Source organism: Salmo salar, chromosome ssa02, assembly GCF_905237065.1.
Source record: "Salmo salar chromosome ssa02, Ssal_v3.1, whole genome shotgun sequence".
NCBI classification, from domain to species: domain Eukaryota; kingdom Metazoa; phylum Chordata; class Actinopteri; order Salmoniformes; family Salmonidae; genus Salmo; species Salmo salar.
Genome location: NC_059443.1, coordinates 68703791 through 68724220, shown reverse-complemented (window position 1 = coordinate 68724220; position 20430 = coordinate 68703791). Strand labels below are relative to the sequence as shown.

Sequence of the window (20430 nt, the reverse complement as noted above, 5' to 3'; positions counted from 1 at the left end):
CTGGGAGGCTTGATTTTTCCGTGGTCTCTGGGAGGTTGGCGATCCCATGGTCCTTGTCCGGGAAACAAAAGTTTATTTTTTGTTCTGCTGGGAGTATGTTTGGAGAGCTATGGAGAGTCCTTGAAAAAGCAAATGGAATGGTTGTTGTGAGTACCTAAGAATTTCTTACATTTTATATGGATTCTGTGAATATATGAAAATATGATGAATTGAATGTGTATAATCGATTACTAGAGATTTGATGAAGTAATACTGGGAATATAATTAGATACAATTTAATAAACAAACCAAATGTAGACGAACGTAGGTTTTGAGTTGGTATCTTTAATGGATAATTTGATAAAGATGAGGTTTAAGCATTATTAAACAGTCTACAAAGTCTGGGCAGTTGTCTCAAACTGGGAGTGTGTCCACTTTAGGGTAAGTTACCCTAACGATGTAACTATAAAACGCTTATTGGATTTTCTCCGTCCGGGTACTACATTTGAAATAAAACTGCCCTTAAGGCCTGAAAATTCGGAGGGGGGGGGTTCTTCCCAGTATGAGAGGAGTTGCTATATTTATTGAATAAACCTTTTTACATCAAGTTAGAGTGACCCAAGGTGGCTGACTAGCTGTTGATGTTGAAGAAGCGTCCCGTCCACTAGATTATTCGTCACAGTGGCAGAATCATCTGAAAGATGCACATCGCCATCTGCTGACTGGAGTTGGTATCGCAGTTGAGAAAATACTTTCAGACAAAAAGCTAAAAAACTAAATTTCTCAACCCTTCTGGCTGTATGAAAGTTAATCTCCCCTCAGGCACACATATTTGTTCTTTGTTATTATCCGAGCCACTGCATGTTCATCCCACTATCATTCAGAAGGCGAGGTCAGTACAGTGCATCAAAGCTGGGACCGAAATAATGAAAAACAGCTTCTATCTCAAGGCCATCAGACTGTTAAACAGGCATCATGAAATCATTGTCCCTTTAATAATGTTTACATATCACTTCTCATCTCATATGTATAAACTGTATCTCAGTCTATGCTGCTCTGACATTGTTTATCCATATATTTATATATTCCTAATTCCATTCCTTTACTTAGATGTGTATGTATTAGGTATTTGTTGTGAAATTGTTAGATATTAATTGTTAGATATTGCTGCACTGTGGGACCTAGAAGGACAAGCATTTCGCTACACCCGCAATAACATCTGCTGAACACCTGTATGTGACAAATAACATTTGATTTGATTTATGAAGGTAATTTGTGTCAAATGTATTTTTCCCCACTCATTCACCCCATCTTTTTACATTGCGTATGCATATTCAGTGGCCTGACTGCATCCAGACAATGTCAAAGGCCCATCCTGGTAGATCTGAACCTAATGCAGCTTAGAGTGATCGGATGACAGAAGTCACATTTAGGTGCCAGGTGTAACTGAGGCCATAGATGCTCCATATCCATTACTTTGAGTGTTTTATATATTATGGCTAAATGTGTATCTGTGTTGCAGGGGCAGTCAAGAAATGGAATGGAAAGGCCACAGAACATGACATAAGCAGGGCTGTGGGAGGTGTTTACCACTCCACCACGCCTTCAGCAGGCTGGAAAAGTGTGATTGATACTGTTTGATCCATTTCTTTTTTTCAGTTTTCTGTAGTTGAATCCTTTGATGTATTGTTGATTTCAACATTTTTCATCTTCAACAAATGCACTGGGTTGGTTGAAAAGTGATACTAAACTTACATACCATGCACTATTCTGACATAGTGGAAGATACACAGAATTTATACTGTTTTTCATACTAAGATGGACCAAGATATGTGTTGCTTTTGCACATAATATTTCATTGGTTTTGCAAGAGTCTGTTGATTGGTTAGTCATTGGGTTCATTTGTTTTACAATATGTTCAAATCAAGCTTTATTTATACAGCACATTTCAGACATGGATGCAACAATGGCTTCACAGGAAAAAACTAATATTTACCACAACAAACATAAGATTAACAACTGAAAGACTGATGAGCATTCTAAGGAAATGCCATCGATTAAAATATGAACAATTGGAGGCAACATCCAACCCATCCAAGCCAAATGGTTTCTCTCCAGTGTGAATTCTTTGATGTATTTGAAGTTTTACTGAGGAGTTTAATCTTTTCCCACAGTCAAAGCAGAAGTGAGATTTCTTCCCTGTGGGTCTCTACAGGTGTTTCTTGAGGAGTTCTGATCTGGAGAGACTCTTCTCTGCCTCGTCAGCATCATGATGTTGCTGAGGATCCCCAGAGGATCCACGATAGTCTCGTCTCTCTCCTGTGTGAACGACAAAGTCATACAGATGGTTAAATGCCCACAACAGCAGAAATCCATTGTTTATTTGAGGTATAAAGGGATGACCAAATCAAATCAAATGTATTTGTCACATACACATGGTTAGCAGGTGTTAATGCAAGTGCAGCGAAATGCTTGTGCTTCTAGTTTCGACCATGCAGTAATATCTAACAAGCAATATAACCTAACAATTTCACATCAACTACCTTATACACACAAGTGTAAAGGAATGAATACGAATATGTACATAAAAATATATGAATGAGGGATGCCCGAACAGCATAGGCAAGATGCAGTAGATTGTATAGAGTACAGTATATACTTATGAGATGAGTAATGTAGGGTATGAAAACATTATATAAAGTGGCATTGTTTAAAGTGGCTAGTGATACATTTAATTACATCAAGATGGCAAGAAGCAGTAGATGGTATAGCGTACAGTATATACATATGAGATGAGTAATGTAGGGTATGTAAGCAATATATAAAGTGGCTAGTGATAAATTGATTACATACATTTTTCCATTATTAAACTGGCAAGAGTTGAGTCAGTATGTTGGCAGCAGCCACTCAATGTTAGTGATGGCTGTTTAACAGTCTGATGGCCTTGAGATAGAAGCTGTTTTTCAGTCTCTCGGTCCCAGCTTTGATGCACCTGTACTGACCTCGCCTTCTGGATGGTAGCGGGGTGAACAGGCAGTGGCTCGGGTGGTTGTTGTCCTTGATGATCTTTTTGGCCTTCCTGTGATATCGGGTGGTGTAGGTGTCCTGGAGGGCAGGTAGTTTGCCCCCGGTGATGCGTTGTGCAGACCTCACTACCCTCTGGAGAGCCTTACGGTTGTGGGCAGAGCAGTTGCCGTACCAGGCGGTGATACCGCCCGAAAGGATGCTCTCGATTGTGCATCTGTAAAAGTTTGAGTGTTGAGTGCTGCACCTTCTTCACCACGCTGTCTGTGTGGGTGGACCATTTCAGTTTGTCCGTGATGTGTACGCCGAGGAACTCAAAACTTTCCACCCTCTCCATTACTGTCCCGTCAATGTAGATAGGGAGCTGCTCCCTCTGCTGTTTCCTGAAGTCCACGATTATCTCCTTTGTTTTGTTGACATTGAGTGTGAGGTTATTTTCCTGACACCACACTCCAAGGGCCCTCACCTCCTCCCTGTAGGCCGTCTCGTCGTTGTTGGTAATCAAGCCTACCACTGTAGTGTCGTCTGCAAACTTAATGATTGAGTTGGAGGCGTGCATGGCCACGCAGTCGTGGGTGAACAGGGAGTACAGGAGAGGGCAGAGAACGCACCCTTGTGGGGACCCAGTTTTGAGGATCAGCCGGGTGGAGATGCACAAAAAAAAGAAATGTATGTATTCACTACTGTAAGTCGCTCTGGATAAGAGCGTCTGCTAAATGACTAAAATGTCAAATGTAAATGTTGTTGCCTACCCTCACCACCTGGGGGCGGCCCGTCAGGAAGTCCAGGACCCAGTTGCACAGGGCGGGGTCGAGACCCAGGTTCTCGAGCTTAATGACGAGTTTGGAGGGTACTATGGTGTTAAATGCTGAGCTGTAATCGATGAACAGCATTCTTACATAGGTATTCCTCTTGTCCAGATGGGTTAGGGCAGTGTGCAGTGTGATGACGATTGCGTCGTCTGTGGACCTATTGGGGCGGTAAGCAAATTGGAGTGGGTCTAGGGTGTCAGGTAGGGTGGAGGTGATATGGTCCTTGACTCGTCTCTCAAAGCACTTCATGATGACGGAAGTGAGTGCTACAGGGTGGTAGTCATTTAGCTCAGTTAGCTTTCTTGGGAACAGGAACAATGGTGGCCCACTTGAAGCATGTGGGAACAGCAGACTGAGATAGGGATTGATTGAATATGTCCGTAAACACACCAGCCAGCTGGTCTGCGCATGCTCTGAGGACACGGCCGGGGATGCCGTCTGGGCCTGCAGCCTTGCGAGGGTTAACACGTTTAAATGTTTTACTCACGTTGGCTACAGTGAAGGAGAGCCCGCAGGTTTTGGTAGCGGGCCGTGTCAGTGACACTGTATTGTCCTCAAAGCGAGCAAAAAAGTTGTTTACTCTGTATGGGAGCAAGGCATCGTGGTCCGGGACGGGGCTGGTTTTTCTTTTGTTGTCTGTGATTGACTGTAGACCCTGCCACATACCTCTCGTGTCTGAGACGTTGAATTGCGACTCCACTTTGTCTCTATACTGATGCTTAGCTTGTTTGATTGCGGCGGAAATAGCTACACTGTTTGTATTCGGTCATTCGGTCATGTTTCCGATCACCTTGCTCTGATTAAAAGCAGTGGTTTGCACTTTCAGTTTTGCACGAATGCTGCCATCAATCCACGGTTTCTGGTTGGGGAATGTTTTAATAGACGCTGTGGGTACGACATCACCAATGCACTTGCTAATAAACTCGCTCACCGAATCAGCATATTCGTCAATGTTGTTGTTCGCCGCAATGCGGAACATATCCCAGTCCACATGATCGAAGGAATTTTGAAGCGTGGAATCCGATTGGTCGAACCAGCGTTGAACAGACCTGAGCGCGGGTGCTTCCTGTTTTATTTTCTGTCTATAGGCTGGGAGCAACAAAATGGAGTCGTGGTCAGCTTTTCCGAAGGGAGGGCGGGGGAGGGCCTTATATGCGTCTCGGAAGTTAGAATAACAGTGGTCCAGGGTTTTACCAGCCCTGGTAGCACAATCGATATGCTGATAGAATTTGGGGAGCCTTGTTTTCAGATTAGCCTTGTTAAAATCCCCGGCTACAATGAATGCAGCCTCAGGATATGTGGTTTCCAGTTTACATAGAGTCTAATTAAGTTCTTTCAGGGCCGTCGATGTGTCTGCTTGGGGGGGAATATACACGACTGTGATTATGATCGAAGAGAATTCTCTTGGTAGATAATGCGGTCGGCATTTGACTATGAGGAATTCTAAGTCAGGTGAACAAAAGGACTTGAGTTCCTGTATGTTGTTATGATCACACCACGTCTCGTTAATCATAAGGCATTCACCCCCGTCCTTCTTCTTACCAGAGAGATGTTTGTTTCTGTCGGCGCGATGTGTGAAGAAACCAGGTGGCTGTACCGACTCAGATTGCGTGTCTCGAATGAGCCATGTTTCCGTATAACAAAGAACGTTAGTCTCTGATGTCTCTCTGGAATGCTACCCTTGCTCTGATTTCGTCTAACTTGTTGTCAAGAGACTGGATATTGGCGAGTAGTATGCTCGGGAGCGGAGCGCAATGTGCCCGTCTACGGAGCCTGACCAGAAGACCGCTCCGTCTGCCCCTTCTACGGCATCGTTGTTTTGGGCCGCCGGCTGGGATCCGATCCATTGTCCTGGGTGGTGGGCCAAACAGAGGATCCGCTTCAGGAAAGTCATATTCCTGGCCGTAATGTTGGTGAGTTGATGTTGCTCTTATATCCAGTAAACCAGGAGCCTGGGGAGAGACAGCTTGTTGGGGTAATTATACTCTGGACAACATCCTAAGGGGGGAATATGGGAACCAAACTATTCGTACAGTCAAGCGTCAGGGGGAAGAAGATGCATATGAGCAGAGGAAGACAGACTTCCAGACTCATTTAGGGGCTGAACTAGTGACTGACAGATATCCATCAGTGTAGACAGTATGATGGGGGGGGGTCAAGGGTCAGTGTTATGGAGTGTTAGTTGCAGATTCTGTCAGGACAGATATCAGTCATTCTATGGAGTCCCAAAAACCAAGGCATTAATGTTACAGGGAATTGGGAGAGGAGAATGTAATATGACTGGGGACCAAGGCATTAGCTGGTAGTATAGGAAGGACAGCTAATAGAGTCTCTGGGGAACGATACCACTCCTCTGTGTATATTGTAACAGGGGATAGCTGGTAGTAGAGGGACAGCTAATAGAGTCTCTGAGGAACGATACCACTCCTCTGTGTATATTGTTACAGAGGATAGCTGGTAGTAGAGGGACAGCTAACTGTGTACAATACAGAGACTATGAAGTTAAATTGAACATTACACATACCCAGATCACAGTGAGATTAGCAGAGATAGTGTTGTCAACTTTCAGTAATGAGTTTGTCTAAGAAGGCACCACACTTGAAAGACTAGCTACAGATCCCTGTATACAAGAGGCCAACTCACCAGAAAGACGAGCTACAGATCCCTGTATACAGGAGGCCACCTCACCAGAAAGACTAGCTACAGATTCCTGTATACAGGAGGCCACATCCCCAGAAGTGAGGTTCTCCGTAATAATACGGTCACATCTCCTGTATACAGGAGGCCACCTCACCAGACGGGAAGAAAACAACAGAGATAACAGGAGAGCAGGATACAGATTTCATGCAATAGCTATTCTCACTGCAGTCGCTGTGGGGACAGAACTGAAGAAGCAGTCATATTATCGAAAGAGGCTATAGTAACAGCATGGAACTAGGCTACGGCGCAAATGTGTGCCGGTACTTACTAGTGTTCATCAGGGCCCTGTTTCTCAAAACCATCTTACGGCCCAGATATCCAGGTTCCTCCTCTTCTTCCTCCTCATTTTCCAATGTGACAGTCATCTCCCCCTCTTTCACTTCAAAAACAGCGTCTTCCTCTTTCTCCTCCTCTTTCACTCTGAACGCGTTTTCCTCTAATTTCACTGTAACGTCATTCTCTTCTTCTTTCACTGTAACAGCCTCACCCTTTACTTGTTTTTGTATTGTGACAGCCTCATCTTCCTCTTTCACGACAACGTTCAGCCACAGACCATCTTTCTCCATCCAGCAGATCTCCTCTTCTTTAGCAGGAGGAGAGTAGCTTAGTGAGCTCATGGTCGGGAATGTTAACTAACAGTTAGCTAGCTAGGCTAATGCTAACTTAACCAGCCCGCTAGCTGACTAATAACAACAACACCGTACAGTGAGGGAAAAAAGTATTTGATCCCCTGCTGATTTGTACGCTTGCCCACTGACAAAGAAATGATCAGTCTATAATTTTAATGGTAGGTTTATTTGAACAGTGAGACACAGAATAACAACAAAAAAGTCCAGAAAAACACATGTAAAAAATGTTATAAATTGATTTGCATTTTAATGAGGGAAATAAGTATTTGACCCCCTTTCAATCAGAAAGATTTCTGGCTCCCAGGTGTCTTTTATACGGGTAACAAGCTGAGATTAGGAGCACACTTAAAGGGAGTGCTCCTAATCTCAGTTTGTTACCTGTATAAAAGACACCTGTCCACAGAAGCAATCAATCAATCAGATTCCAAACTCTCCACCATGGCCAAGACCAAAGAGCTCTCCAAGGATGTCAGGGACAAGATTGTAGACCTACACAAGGCTGGAATGGGCTACAAGACCATCGCCAAGTAGTTGGTGAGAAGGTGACAACAGTTGGTGTGATTATTCGCTAATGGAAGAAACACATAAGAACTGTCAATCTCCCTCGGCCTGGGGCTCCATGCAAGATCTCACCTCGTGGAGTTGCAATGATCAATAGAACGGTGAGGAATCAGCCCAGAACTACACGGGAGGATCTTGTCAATAATCTCAAGGCAGCTGGGACCATAGTCACCAAGAAAACAATTGGTAACAAACTACACCGTGAAGGACTGAAATCCTGCAGCGCCCGCAAGGTCCCCCTGCTCAACATTTACATTTACGTCATTTAGCAGACGCTCTTATCCAGAGCGACTTACAAATTGGTGCATTCACCTTATGATATCCAGTGGAACAACCACTTTACAATAGTACAGCTATATCTTTTTTTTTGGGGGGGGGTTAGAAGGATTACTTTATCCTATCCCAGGTATTCCTTAAAGAGGTGGTGTTTCAGGTGTCTCCGGAAGGTGGTGATTGACTCTGCTGTCCTGGCATCGTGAGGGAGCTTGTTCCACCATTGGAGTGCCAGAGCAGCGAACAGTTTTGACTGGGCTGAGCGGGAACTGTGCTTCCGCAGAGGTAGGGGGGCCAGCAGGCCAGAGGTGGATGAACGCAGTGCCCTTGTTTGGGTGTAGGGACTGATCAGAGCCTGAAGGTACGGAGGTGCCGTTCCCCTCACTGCTCCGTAGGCAAACACCATGGTCTTGTAGCAGATGCGAGCTTCAACTGGAAGCCAGTGGAGAGAGCGGAGGAGCGGGGTGACGTGAGAGAACTTGGGAAGGTTGAACACCAGATGGGCTGCGGCGTTCTGGATGAGTTGTAGGGGTTTAATGGCACAGGCAGGGAGCCCCGCCAACAGCGAGTTACAGTAATCCAGACGGGAGATGACAAGTGCCTGGATTAGGAATTGCGCCGCTTCCTGTGTAAGGCAGGGTCGTACTCTGTGAATGTTGTAGAGCATGAACCTACATGATCGGGTCACCGCCTTGATGTTAGCGGAGAACGACAGGGTGTTGTCCAGGGTCACGCCAAGGCTCTTAGCACTCTGGGAGGAGGACACAATGGAGTTGTCAACCGTGATGGCGAGATCATGGAACGGGCAGTCCTTCCCCGGGAGGAAGAGCAGCTCCGTCAAGCCGAGGTTCAGCTTGAGGTGTTGATCAGTCATCCACACTGATATGTCTGCCAGACATGCAGAGATGCGATTCGCCACCTGGTTATCAAAAGGGGGAAAGGAGAAGATTCATTGTGTGTCGTCTGCATAGCAATGATAGGAGAGACCATGTGAGGATATGACAGAGCCAAGTGACTTGGTGTATAGCGAGAATAGGAGAGGGCCTAGAACTGAGCCCTGGGGGACACCAGTGGTGAGAGCACGTGGTGCGGAGACGGATTCTCGCCATGCCACCTGGTAGGAGCGACCTGTCAGGTAGGACGCAATCCAAGAGTGAGCCGCGCCGGAGATGCCCAACTCGGAGAGGGTGGAGAGGAGGATCTGATGGTTCACAGTATCAAAGGCAGCAGATAGGTCTAGAAGGATGAGAGCAGAGGAGAGAGAGTTAGCTTTAGCAGTGCGGAGAGCCTCCGTGACACAGAGAAGAGCAGTCTCAGTTGAATGACCAGTCTTGAAACCTGACTGATTTGGATCAAGAAGGTCATTCTGAGAGAGATAGCAAGAGAGCTGGCCAAGGACGGCACGCTCAAGAGTTTTGGAGAGGAAAGAAAGAAGGAATACTGGTCTGTAGTTGTTGACATCGGAGGGATCGAGTGTAGGTTTTTTGAGAAGGGGTGCAACTCTCGCTGTCTTGAAGACGGAAGGGACGTAGCCAGCGGTCAAGGATGAGTTGATGAGTGAGGTGAGGTAAGGGAGAAGGTCTCCAGAAATGGTCTGGAGAAGAGAGGAGGGGATAGGGTCAAGCGGGCACATATACATGCCCGTCTGAAGTTTGCCAATGAACATCTGAATGACTCAGAGGACAACTGGGTGAAAGTGTTGTGGTCAGATGAGACCAAAATGGAGCTCTTTGGCATCAACTCAACTTGCTAGAGGAGGAGGAATGCTGCCTATGACCCCAAGAACACCATCCCCACCGTCAAACATGGAGGTGGAAACATTATGCTTTGGGGGTGTTTTTCTGCTAAGGGGACAGGACAACTTCACCGCATCAAAGGGACGATGGACCGTCAAATCTTGGGTGAGAACCTCCTTCCCTCAGCCAGGGCATTGAAAATGGGTCGTGGATGGGTATTCCAGCATGACAATGACCCAAAATACACGGCCAAGGCAATAAAGGAGTGGCTCAAGAAGCACATTAAGGTCCTGGAGTGGCCTAGCCAGTCTCCAGACCTTAATCCCATAGAAAATCTGTGGAGAGAGCTGAAGGTTCGAGTTGCCAAACATCAGCCTCGAAACCTTAATGACTTGGAGAAGATCTGCAAAGAGGAGTTGGACAAAATCCCTCCTGAGATGTGTGCAAACCTGGTGGCCAACTACAAGAAACGTCTGTCCTCTGTGATTGCCAACAAGGGTTTTGCCACCAAGTACTAAGTCATGTTTTGCAGAGGGGTCAAATACTTATTTCCCTCATTAAAATGCAAATCATTTTATAAAATTTTTGACATGTGTTTTTCTTGATTTTGTTTTTGTTATTCTGTCACTCACTGTTCAAATAAACCTACCATTAAAATTATAGACTGGTCATTTCTTTGTCCGTGGGCAAACGTACAAAATCAGCAGGGGATCAAATACTTTTTCCCTCACTGTAAATATGAAATTAAATCAGATAACAAACTAGACGACAGAGTGGGTTTAAAACACAGTGGCTAATACACACTAAAGCGCCTAAAGAGCTTTATTGGTTCGGATATTTTGGCTAGCCAGCTACCGAGGTGGCTGACTAACTGTTGCTGCTGTTGAAAGAAGCGTTCCGTCCACTAGATTATACGTCACACCAGCAGCATTGCCATAAAGTCGCATATCGTCATCTGTTAACTGGAGTGGGTAACGCAGTTGAGTAAAATGTATATTTAATTTTCAGACAAAAAGTTAAAGTGTAGGAAGCATGAGTTTTTACTCACCAGTGTTACAAAACAGTGTGGTTAAAGCCTTAGTAACTTAGTTGTATTGAAGATCTGGTTACCTATAAGTACTAACAGTTATGTTTTTGCGTCTTTACATATTTATTCACTTCCAGATATCTTCTAAACGACCCACAATGCACTATTTCTCAACGTCATATGGAGGATCTACTCTGTGCTACAGAGTTTGTATGCTAGCTTGGTATCTTGCTCAAACGTGTTAATGTTAGCTTCACCTCATGCTTTCCATGTACTGTGTGATTGTGTTATCTAGAGGGAACCCATTAGCACGGTAGACTCTGGTGCCTTCTTCCGTGGGCACAAAACGAATGAGAAAATCAACCTGCTTTTTGTTTTGTCAACTTTTCGGTAGGGATGTTACGTTTGATACCCCGACTCTTATGATAAGTGCAATGGGATCTTTAATGACCTCAGAGAGTCAGGACAACCGTTTAACGTCCCATCCAAAAGACAGGAAAGAGTGCCTCCTACTGGCCCTCCAACACCACTTCCAGCAGCATCTGGTCTCCCATCCAGGGACTGACCAGGACTAACCCTGCTTAGCTTCAGAAGCAAGCCAGCAGTGGGATGCAGGGTGGTATGCTGCTGGCTTGCAATTAAGTTTGTATGCAGTCTGATGATATACCAGGGACTGGGGATGTAGTTAGGTTTGTATGCAGTCTGGTGATATACCAGGGACTGGGGATGTAGTTAGGTTTGTATGCAGTCTGGTGATATACCAGGGACTGGGGATGTAGTTAGGTTTGTATGCAGTCTGTTGATATACCAGGGCCTGGGGATGCAGTTAGGTTTGTATGCAGTCTGTTGATATACCAGGGCCTGGGCATGCAGTTAGGTAGCTATCTAGTTTGCTCAGCAGGTTCATAGAACTTAGATCACTGTTAAACTAGGCTGCAGAGTTCCTAGTTTGACAGATAATTCAACCGTGTGTGACCAGTGGGTTTCTTTAAATGAATGAATATGAAACTGCCTTAAATACAGATGTGAAGTACAGTATGTTTTAAATTCTCACTCAAAATATGCACTGCTCTTTTTGAACGTCTCAATATAATTTTGTTATTGAATGAAAGGAATGAAAAATAAATTTGTCTTCAAATGAAAAATAAAAAAACGTATCTTAACTGCGTTACCCACTCCAGTCAGCAGACGGCGATGTGCGTCTTTCAGGCGATGCTGCGAGCGTGACGTATTATCTAGTGGACGGGACACTTCAACATCAACAACAACGAGTCAGCCACCTTGGTAGCCAACAGCCAAAACATTTAGACTGTTTCTGTGCATATTTGCCTCTGTGTTTTAAATATACTTCTGACATCTAGTTAATTGACCCCATTTAAATGTTATAGGTACATTGTTAGTAAACTAGCTGGCTTGATATGTTAGCCTAGCACTATACTAGTCGCTCATGCTAACTAGCTAGCTAGCTAGCTAGCTAACATCCCCGACCATGAGCTCACTGATGTATTCCCCCCCTGCTAAAGAAGAGGAGGTCTGCTGGACGGAGAAAGAGGGTCTGTGGCTGAACATTGTCGTGAAAGATGAGAAGGAAGAGGAGGATGTCACAGTAAAAAAAGAAGTAGAGGGTGAGGATGTTACAGTGAAAGAAGAAGAGAAATACGTTTCAGTGAAAGAAGAGGACGCGTTCAGAGTGAAAGAGGAGGAGGATGTTACAGTAAAAGAAGAGGAGGAAGAGAAAGAGGAGGATGCAGTTTTTGGAGTGAAGAAGGAGAAAGAGGGAGAGAGAACGGTCATATTGACAAAGGAGTCAGGAGATCTAATTACCACCACCAGTAAGTACTGTCTTAAAAACGGGCTTTAACTGTCCAAAGTTTTTGAACGAATGTGTTGTTTTAAAGCAGCATGCTACTGAAATTCTATACTTGAAAATGTTGTTCTGTACTATAGGAATTCATGTTATAATATAATGTTAAAGCTGATTGGCTGACAGCCGTGGTATATCAGGCCGTATACCATGGGTATGACATGTATTTTCACTGTTCTGATTACGTTGGTAACCAGTTTATAATAGCAATAAGACACCTCAGTGATAGATGGCCAATATACCACGGCTAAGGGCTGTATCCAGGCACTCTAAGTTGTGTTGTGCATAAGGACAGTCTTTAACCATGCTATATTGGCCATATACCACACTTCCTCTGGTCTTATTGCTTAACTGTAACATGTGTATAGCATCAGAGTCCCTCCCACCACAAAATCACAACTTAATTGTCTCACAGAATGGCAAACAAGTTATAAATGAAACTTTTGACTTGTGTCTATTGTAGACCTTGCGTGGGGTGTGTATACCCTATAAAAGCAGATTTCTAAACAATGTTGGAGCAATACATAAAATAAGAAGCATTATTGAAATGAAATGGACACGTGTTATGGGGAGACTGAACATATTAGCAAAAGGACAAGTGTTTTGGGGAGACTGAACATATTAGAAAAAGGACAAGTGTTTTGGGGAGACTGAACATATTAGAAAAAGGACAAGTGTTTTGGGGAGACTGAACATATTAGCAAAAGGACAAGCGTTTTGGGGAGACTGAACATATTAGCAAAAGGACAAGTGTTTTGGGGAGACTGAACATATTAGAAAAAGGACAAGTATTTTGGGGAGACTGAACATATTAGCAAAAGGACAAGCAATTTGGGGAGACTGAACATATTAGCAAAAGGACAAGTGTTTTGGGGAGACTGAACATGTTAGCAAAAGGACAAGCGTTTTGGGGAGACTGAACATATTAGCAAAAGGACAAGTGTTTTGGGGAGACTGAACATATTAGCAAAAGGACAAGCGTTTTGGGAAGACTGAACATATTAGCAAAAGGACAAGTGTTTTGGGGAGACTGAACATATTAGCAAACATTTGTTAGTTGACAAAAAACATGGTCAAAATAGCCATTTCAAGGAAAGGCTTGGCTAAACTAAAGAATTATCATTTAGAAAAGATGGTAATTATTACTTTAGAGATTAAGTGGGCCACCAACAAAATGTTATTAACGTTGGATCAAATGCAGCCTATAACATTGACTGAAATAGTAATATATATTATTATAGACCTCTGCTCAGCCTATAAACATGACATTATCTATTATTATAGAGCTCTGCTCAGCCTATAAACATGATCTATTATTATAGAGCTCTGCTCAGCCTATAAACATGACATTATCTATTATTATAGAGCTCTGCTCAGCCTATAAACATGACATTATCTATTATTATAGAGCTCTGCTCAGCCTATAAACATTATCTATTATTATAGATCTCTGTTCAGCCTATAAACATTACATTATCTATTATTATAGAGCTCTGTTCAGCCTATAAACATGATATATTATTATAGAGCTCTGTTCAGCCTAAAACATGACATTATCTATTATTATAGAGCTCTGCTCAGCCTATAAACATGACATTATCTATTACTATAGAGCTCTGCTCAGCCTATAACATGGCATTATTTATTATTGTAGAGCTCTGTTCAGCCTATAAACATGACATTATCTATTATTATAGAGCTCTGCTCAGCTTATAAACGTGACATTATCCATTATGACATCATGCGATTCCCTGAGAGATTAGATATGGAGCTCTACATCATTTGTTTTTAAATCTCACCGTCACCAAGTTTATTATTAATGATGTAATGTTGTGAAAACTGACCTCAGGTTATTGAGGGATCTAGTCTAGATTAAACCTCATAGAAAAACAGTTTTATTTAATGCAGGTTTCATTCAGGTCTCTCTTTAGTATTAAACAAATGACTCTGTCTTTGGCAGGAGAGAGACCAGACTTTCACTCTGACAGCAGAAAGAGTCCTTCAGAGGAACCAGACACAGAGACTCCCAAACCAGCAAGACGACACCAATGCTCCTACTGTGGAAATAGTTTTACCCGATTACTACACCTGAAAGCACATGAGAGAATACATACAGGAGAAAAGCCCTTCCACTGTTCCCAGTGTGAAAAGAGTTTTAGGTGGTTAACGAGTGTGAAAAAGCATGAGAGGGGACACACACAAGAAAAGCTCTACCAATGCTCCCTGTGTGGAAAGAGTTTTACCAAGTTAGGGGGCCTGACTAGGCATGACAGGACACACACAGGAGGGGATAAGACCTACCACTGCTCCCAGTGTGGAAAGAGATTTAACCGGTTAAGGCATCTGAATAAGCATGAAATAATACATACACAGGAGGAGAAGACATACCACTGCTCTCATTGTGGAAAGACATTTTCCCAGTCAGAGGACCTGAAGGCACATGAGAGAATAGAGAGACTGTGTTCTGACTTGTGTTTTTGACTGAGAATTCGTGTTTTAGTTTGTCACATTAAATCATATTGTTTAAATGAAATCAGACATGAAAATCTGACCAAAACAACAGGCCGGTTTTTGTTGTTTTTTTCATCTTGATCATGTCTAAAATCAATTAAATATTTTAACATGTGTATTTTGTTTTTCTTTATTAGCTTTGATTGATTGTTTACAAGTATAAACCCTCTGTTGTTCATAATATGATTTGGATATTGCTAAATGTAAATGATTATATAAGGAAGTAAGTAGCCTTGGCTTGTCTGAGCCAGAACGGCTCATAGTAGCAGGAGCTGTTTCTGTAGTGTGAGGCAGCTTGATGTACAGTACTTCCCCTGGACAGGGCTCTAGTCTATACAGTACCACAGTATAGTAACATGAGCCTATCTCCTGTTTCTGTAATGAGGCAGCTTGATGTACAAGTTCTTCCCCTGGACAGGACTCCAGTCTATTAAGTTATCAGTCTAGTACCACTACTTTACTATGATGGTCTCCACACCTTGTTATTGTACTAGCTCCACTACTATACTATGATGGTCTCCACACCTTGTTATTGTACTAGCTCCACTACTATACTATGATGGTCTCCACACCTTGTTATTGTACTAGCTCCACTACTATACTATGATGGTCTCCACACCTTGTTATTGTACTAGCTCCACTACTATACTATGATGGTCTCCACACCTTGTTATTGTACTAGCTCCACTACCAGTACCACAACTATACTATGATGGTCTCCACACCTTGTTATTGTACTGGCTCCACTACTAGTACCACTACTATACTATGATGGTCTCCACACCTTGTTATTGTACTAGCTCCATTACTATACTATGATGGTCTCCACACCTTGTTATCAAATGTATTTTTATAAAGCCCTTTTTCCATCACCCGATGTCACAAAGTGATATACAGAAACTCAGCCTAAAACCCCAAACAGCAATGCAGATGTAGAAGCATGGTGGCTCCCCAATTAAGGTTCAACCAGCCGCCTGTAGTTGGGAGGTAGTTCTGTAGCTGTATACAGCCAGACTGGAAGGGTTCATGCAGATTGTTGGTAGAGAGGTACTTCTGTAGTATCTAGCCAGACTAGAAGGGTTCATGTAGATTGTTGGTAGTTCTGTAGTATCTAGTCAGACTAGAAGGGTTCATGCAGATTGTTGGTAGAGAGGTAGTTCTGTAGTATCTAGTCAGACTAGAAGGGTTCATGCAGATTGTTGGTAGAGAGGTAGTTCTGTAGTTGTATCTAGCCAGACTAGAAGGGTTCATGCAGATTGTTGATAGAGAGGTAGTTCTGTAGTTGTATACAGTCAGACTAGAAGGGTTCATGCAGATTGTTGGTAGAGAGGTAGTTCTGTAGTTGTATCTAGCCAGACTAGAAGGGTTCATGCAGATTGTTGATAGAGAGGTAGTTCTGTAGTTGTATACAGTCAGACTAGAAGGGTTCATGCAGATTGTTGGTAGAGAGGTAGTTCTGTAGTATCTAGCCAGACTAGAAGGGTTCATGCAGATTGTTGGTAGAGAGGTAGTTCTGTAGTATCTAGCCAGACTAGAAGGGTTCATGCAGATTGTTGGTAGAGAGGTAGTTCTGTAGTTGTATACAGTCAGACTGGAAGGGTTCATGTAGATTGTTGGTAGAGAGGTAGTTCTGTAGTATCTAGTCAGACTGGGAGGGTTCATGCACATTTTCTCAAGGTTGGTTTGATGGAGTCCGGATGCTGGTGTGAGTAGTCGTGCTGTTCTTCGCTCCGCGGGTTATATTACATTTCCTTACATTCCTTACATTACAACGGAACGATTTGATTAGTGTAATGTTAGCTAGTTAGCTACATAGTTGTCTTTGCATCAAGGATAAAGGTGTAGCTAAAGGTGTAGGTGTAGCTTTGAGAAACTAACTTTGAGAAACTAACAAGGTTAGCTAGCCAGCTAGCCAGCTGTATTCGTTCGTGCCGTTTTCCAAATGGCATCAACATCACAACACCACAGCCACTGCTAGCTAGCCAACTTTACCAACTAGCGGTACTGTAGAAACTAAATACATTACAACGGAACGATTTGATTAGTGTAACGTTAGCTAGCTACATAGTTGTCTTTGTATCAAAGATAAAGGTAAACGCAGCCACTGCTAGCTAGCCAACTCTACCAGCTAGCAGTACTGTATCGTTTTTAGTCAATAAGATTTTTGCAACGTAAGCTTTCGAGTTGTGTAGTCCACTTGTGTAGCTAGCAAGACTGACTTTGTGTTAGCTAGCCAACTTTTAATTACTTCTGCGTTGTGAAAGGAACTAGACACGGACACGAATGATCCATTGGTAGTTTGTTGTAACCAAGTATTGGTGCTAACCGTGTGTTATTGGATGCTAGCATGCTAGTTAGCTACGGCGTCATAAGACACGGTGCACTGGGTGGGTTTCACGGAAGAATACTGTGTCAAGTTATCTAGCTGAATAAACTAAGTTTGAGCCTATTCCTGGAAACATTGAACCACTGTAGTTTACATCAATTATAATTTCTAAGTGGACGTTGGAATAGTTATATTTGAGTGTTTCAGCAAATGGTTAGTGAGGGAGGCCCTGCTCTCTCGCTTCCCCAGTTTAGTTAATTTTCTTTCCAATCTCCTTTGCATTAGCGTAGCCTCTCCTGTAGCTTGTCAACTATGTGTCTGTCTATCCCTGTTCTCTCCTCTCTGCACAGGCCACACAAAGGCTTCACACCACATGGCCGCTGCCACTCTAAGCTGGTGGTCCCAGCGTGCACGACCCACGTGGAGTTCCAGGTGTCCAGCAGCCTCTGGAACTGCCGGTCTGCGGCCAACAATGCAGAGTTCATCTCAGCCTATGCTACCCTCCAGTCCCTCGACTTCTTGTCGCTGACGGAAACATGGATTACCACAGAAAACACTGCTCCTCCTACTGCTCTCTCCTCGTCTGACCACGTGTTCTCGCATACCCCGAGAGCATCTGGTCAGCGGGGTGGTGGGACTGGAATCCTCATCTCTCCCAAGTGGACATTCTCTCTTTCTCCCCTGACCCATCTGTCTATCTCCTCCTTTGAATTCCATGCTGTCACAATCACTAGCCCATTCAAGCTTAAAAACCTCTTGAGGATACCGTAGGATAGGGGGCGCCACAGCGCATTTTGAAAAAAAATCCTTCCCATTTTCAACGGCCTACTAATCAAACTCAGAAGATAGGGCATGCATATACTTATTATATATGGATAGAAAACACTCTAAAGTTTCTAAAACTGTTTGAATGGTGTCTGTGAGTATAACAGAACTCAAATGGCAGTCAAAACCCCGAGACCGATTGAAACAGGAAGTGGAATTCTGAATTGTGGACTCGACTTCTCATCTTTCCTTATTAATCACACCGTTAACCATGGTTCAGTGAGCACTTCCTATTGCTTCCACTAGATGTCGCCAGTCCTTTCACAGTGGTTTGAGCCTTATAGAGTCAAAACTCAGTGAATGACACGAGTTTGAAATTGGTCACAGGGGATGGGCCATCACCATTATGACGCCGGCGGCCATGTCTGCCCCCCACCTTTGGATACGGTTTTAAAGGCCATGACATCATCCCCCTCGAATCTTATTGGCTCTCTTGGTGTTAGAGGCCCTGAAGATTTATTTTATACAACGTTTGACATGTTTGAACGAACCTACATGCGCGAGCATTGCATTTATTCTGAACTTCAGACCTGCGCTTGGAGAGAGCCATAGGACGCGCTACCAACATCAGGCTAATGGAACGTGAAGTATGGACTTTTTGACCGAAAATACATCTGTTGTGGACCTGGGATGCTTTCTGATGAAGACAACTAAAGGTAGGCGATTATTGACAATATTATACAAGATGAGATGTGACATGCGATTCTTTCCAAGATGGCGCCGAGCTCTGTATATTAGCTAATTTTCTGAGTATCGCATCTCCTTTTATCGCAAAGTGTGATTACCCAGTAAAGTTAATTTAAAATCTGGTATGACGGGTGTTCTCAAGAGATATTCATCTATAAATGTTAGATTGACAATATACATTTAAAAAATCGTTATAGGATAGTAATTTAGGGAAATGTAGCATTGTTTACCGGGACGCTTTTGAGGGGAAATTATGTAGTCAACCTCAGACAGAGATGTAAAATGCTGTTTTTATATATAAATATGACCTTTATTGAACAAAAGAATGCATGCATTGTATAACATGATGTCCTAGGGGTGCCATCTGATGAAGTTTGTAAAAGGTTAGTGCTGCATTTAGCTGTTTTTTGATTATATGTGATGCAAGTGGTTGGTCGGAAAATGGCTATGAAGCTGCTTTTTACGATGGACTCATCTAATATAATCTAATGATTTGCTTTTCCTGTAAAACCTTTTTGAAATCGGACGACGTGGGTCGATTCAGGAGAGGTGTATCTATAAAAAAAAATAAAAAAATATTATTATTATTTTTTTTTAATTATGATTTTTTTTAATGCTAATTGGCGATATGATTTTTCGCTGGATTTTGATCCCGCTAACGGGATCAGACGCTGAATTAACATCCTTATCAAAATGTATCGCCTTCCAGGTTCCCTTGGAGAGTTCATCAATGAGCTTGACGCCTTGATAAGTTCCTTTCCTGAGGATGGCTCACCCCTCACAGTTCTGGGTGACTTTAACCTCCCTACGTCTACCTTTGATTCATTTCTCTCTGCCTCCTTCTTTCCACTCCTCTCCTCTTTTGGCCTCACCCTCTCACCGTCCCCCCCTACTCACAAGGCAGGCATTTTCTTCCTCTGTTTCTGCTGCTAAAGCCACTTTCTACCACTCTAAATTCCAAGCATCTGCCTCTAACCCTAGGAAGCTCTTTGCCACCTTCTCCTCCCTCCTGAATCCTCCCCCCCCTCTCTGCGGACGACTTTGTCAACCATTTTGAAAAGAAGGTTGACGACATCCGATCCTCGTTTGTTAAGTCAAACGACACCGCTGGTCCTGCTCACATTGCCCTACCCTATGCTTTGACCTCTTTCTCTCCAGATGAAATCTTGCGACTTGTGACGGCCGGCCGCCCAACAACCTGCCCGCTTGACCCTATCCCCTCCTCTCTTCTCCAGACCATTTCCGGAGACATTCTCCCTTACCTCACCTCGCTCATCAACTCATCCTTGACCGCTGGCTACGTCCCTTCCGTCTTCAAGAGAGCGAGAGTTGCACCCCTTCTCAAAAAACCTACACTTGATCCCTCCGATGTCAACAACTACAGACCAGTATTCCTTCTTTCTTTCCTCTCCAAAACTCTTGAGCGTGCCGTCCTTGGCCAGCTCTCTTGCTATCTCTCTCAGAATGACCTTCTTG

The 20430-nt window shown here is 43.5% G+C and overlaps 2 protein-coding genes across 2 annotated transcripts in view; one reads left to right on the top strand and one right to left on the bottom strand.

Annotated features, from left to right (window-relative positions):
- LOC106591322 (zinc finger protein 271) overlaps window positions 1-20430 on the bottom strand; it is a 518091-nt gene that overhangs the window by 353918 nt on the left and 143743 nt on the right. The gene's annotated exons all lie outside the window — the stretch shown is intronic.
- On the top strand, window positions 11986-15232 carry LOC106590815 (zinc finger and SCAN domain-containing protein 21). Its single transcript, XM_014181974.2, has 2 exons — window positions 11986-12573; window positions 14566-15232. Exons 1-2 carry the CDS (start codon window positions 12231-12233, stop codon window positions 15084-15086), a joined length of 864 nt encoding a protein of 287 aa, XP_014037449.2. The 5' UTR covers window positions 11986-12230; the 3' UTR covers window positions 15087-15232.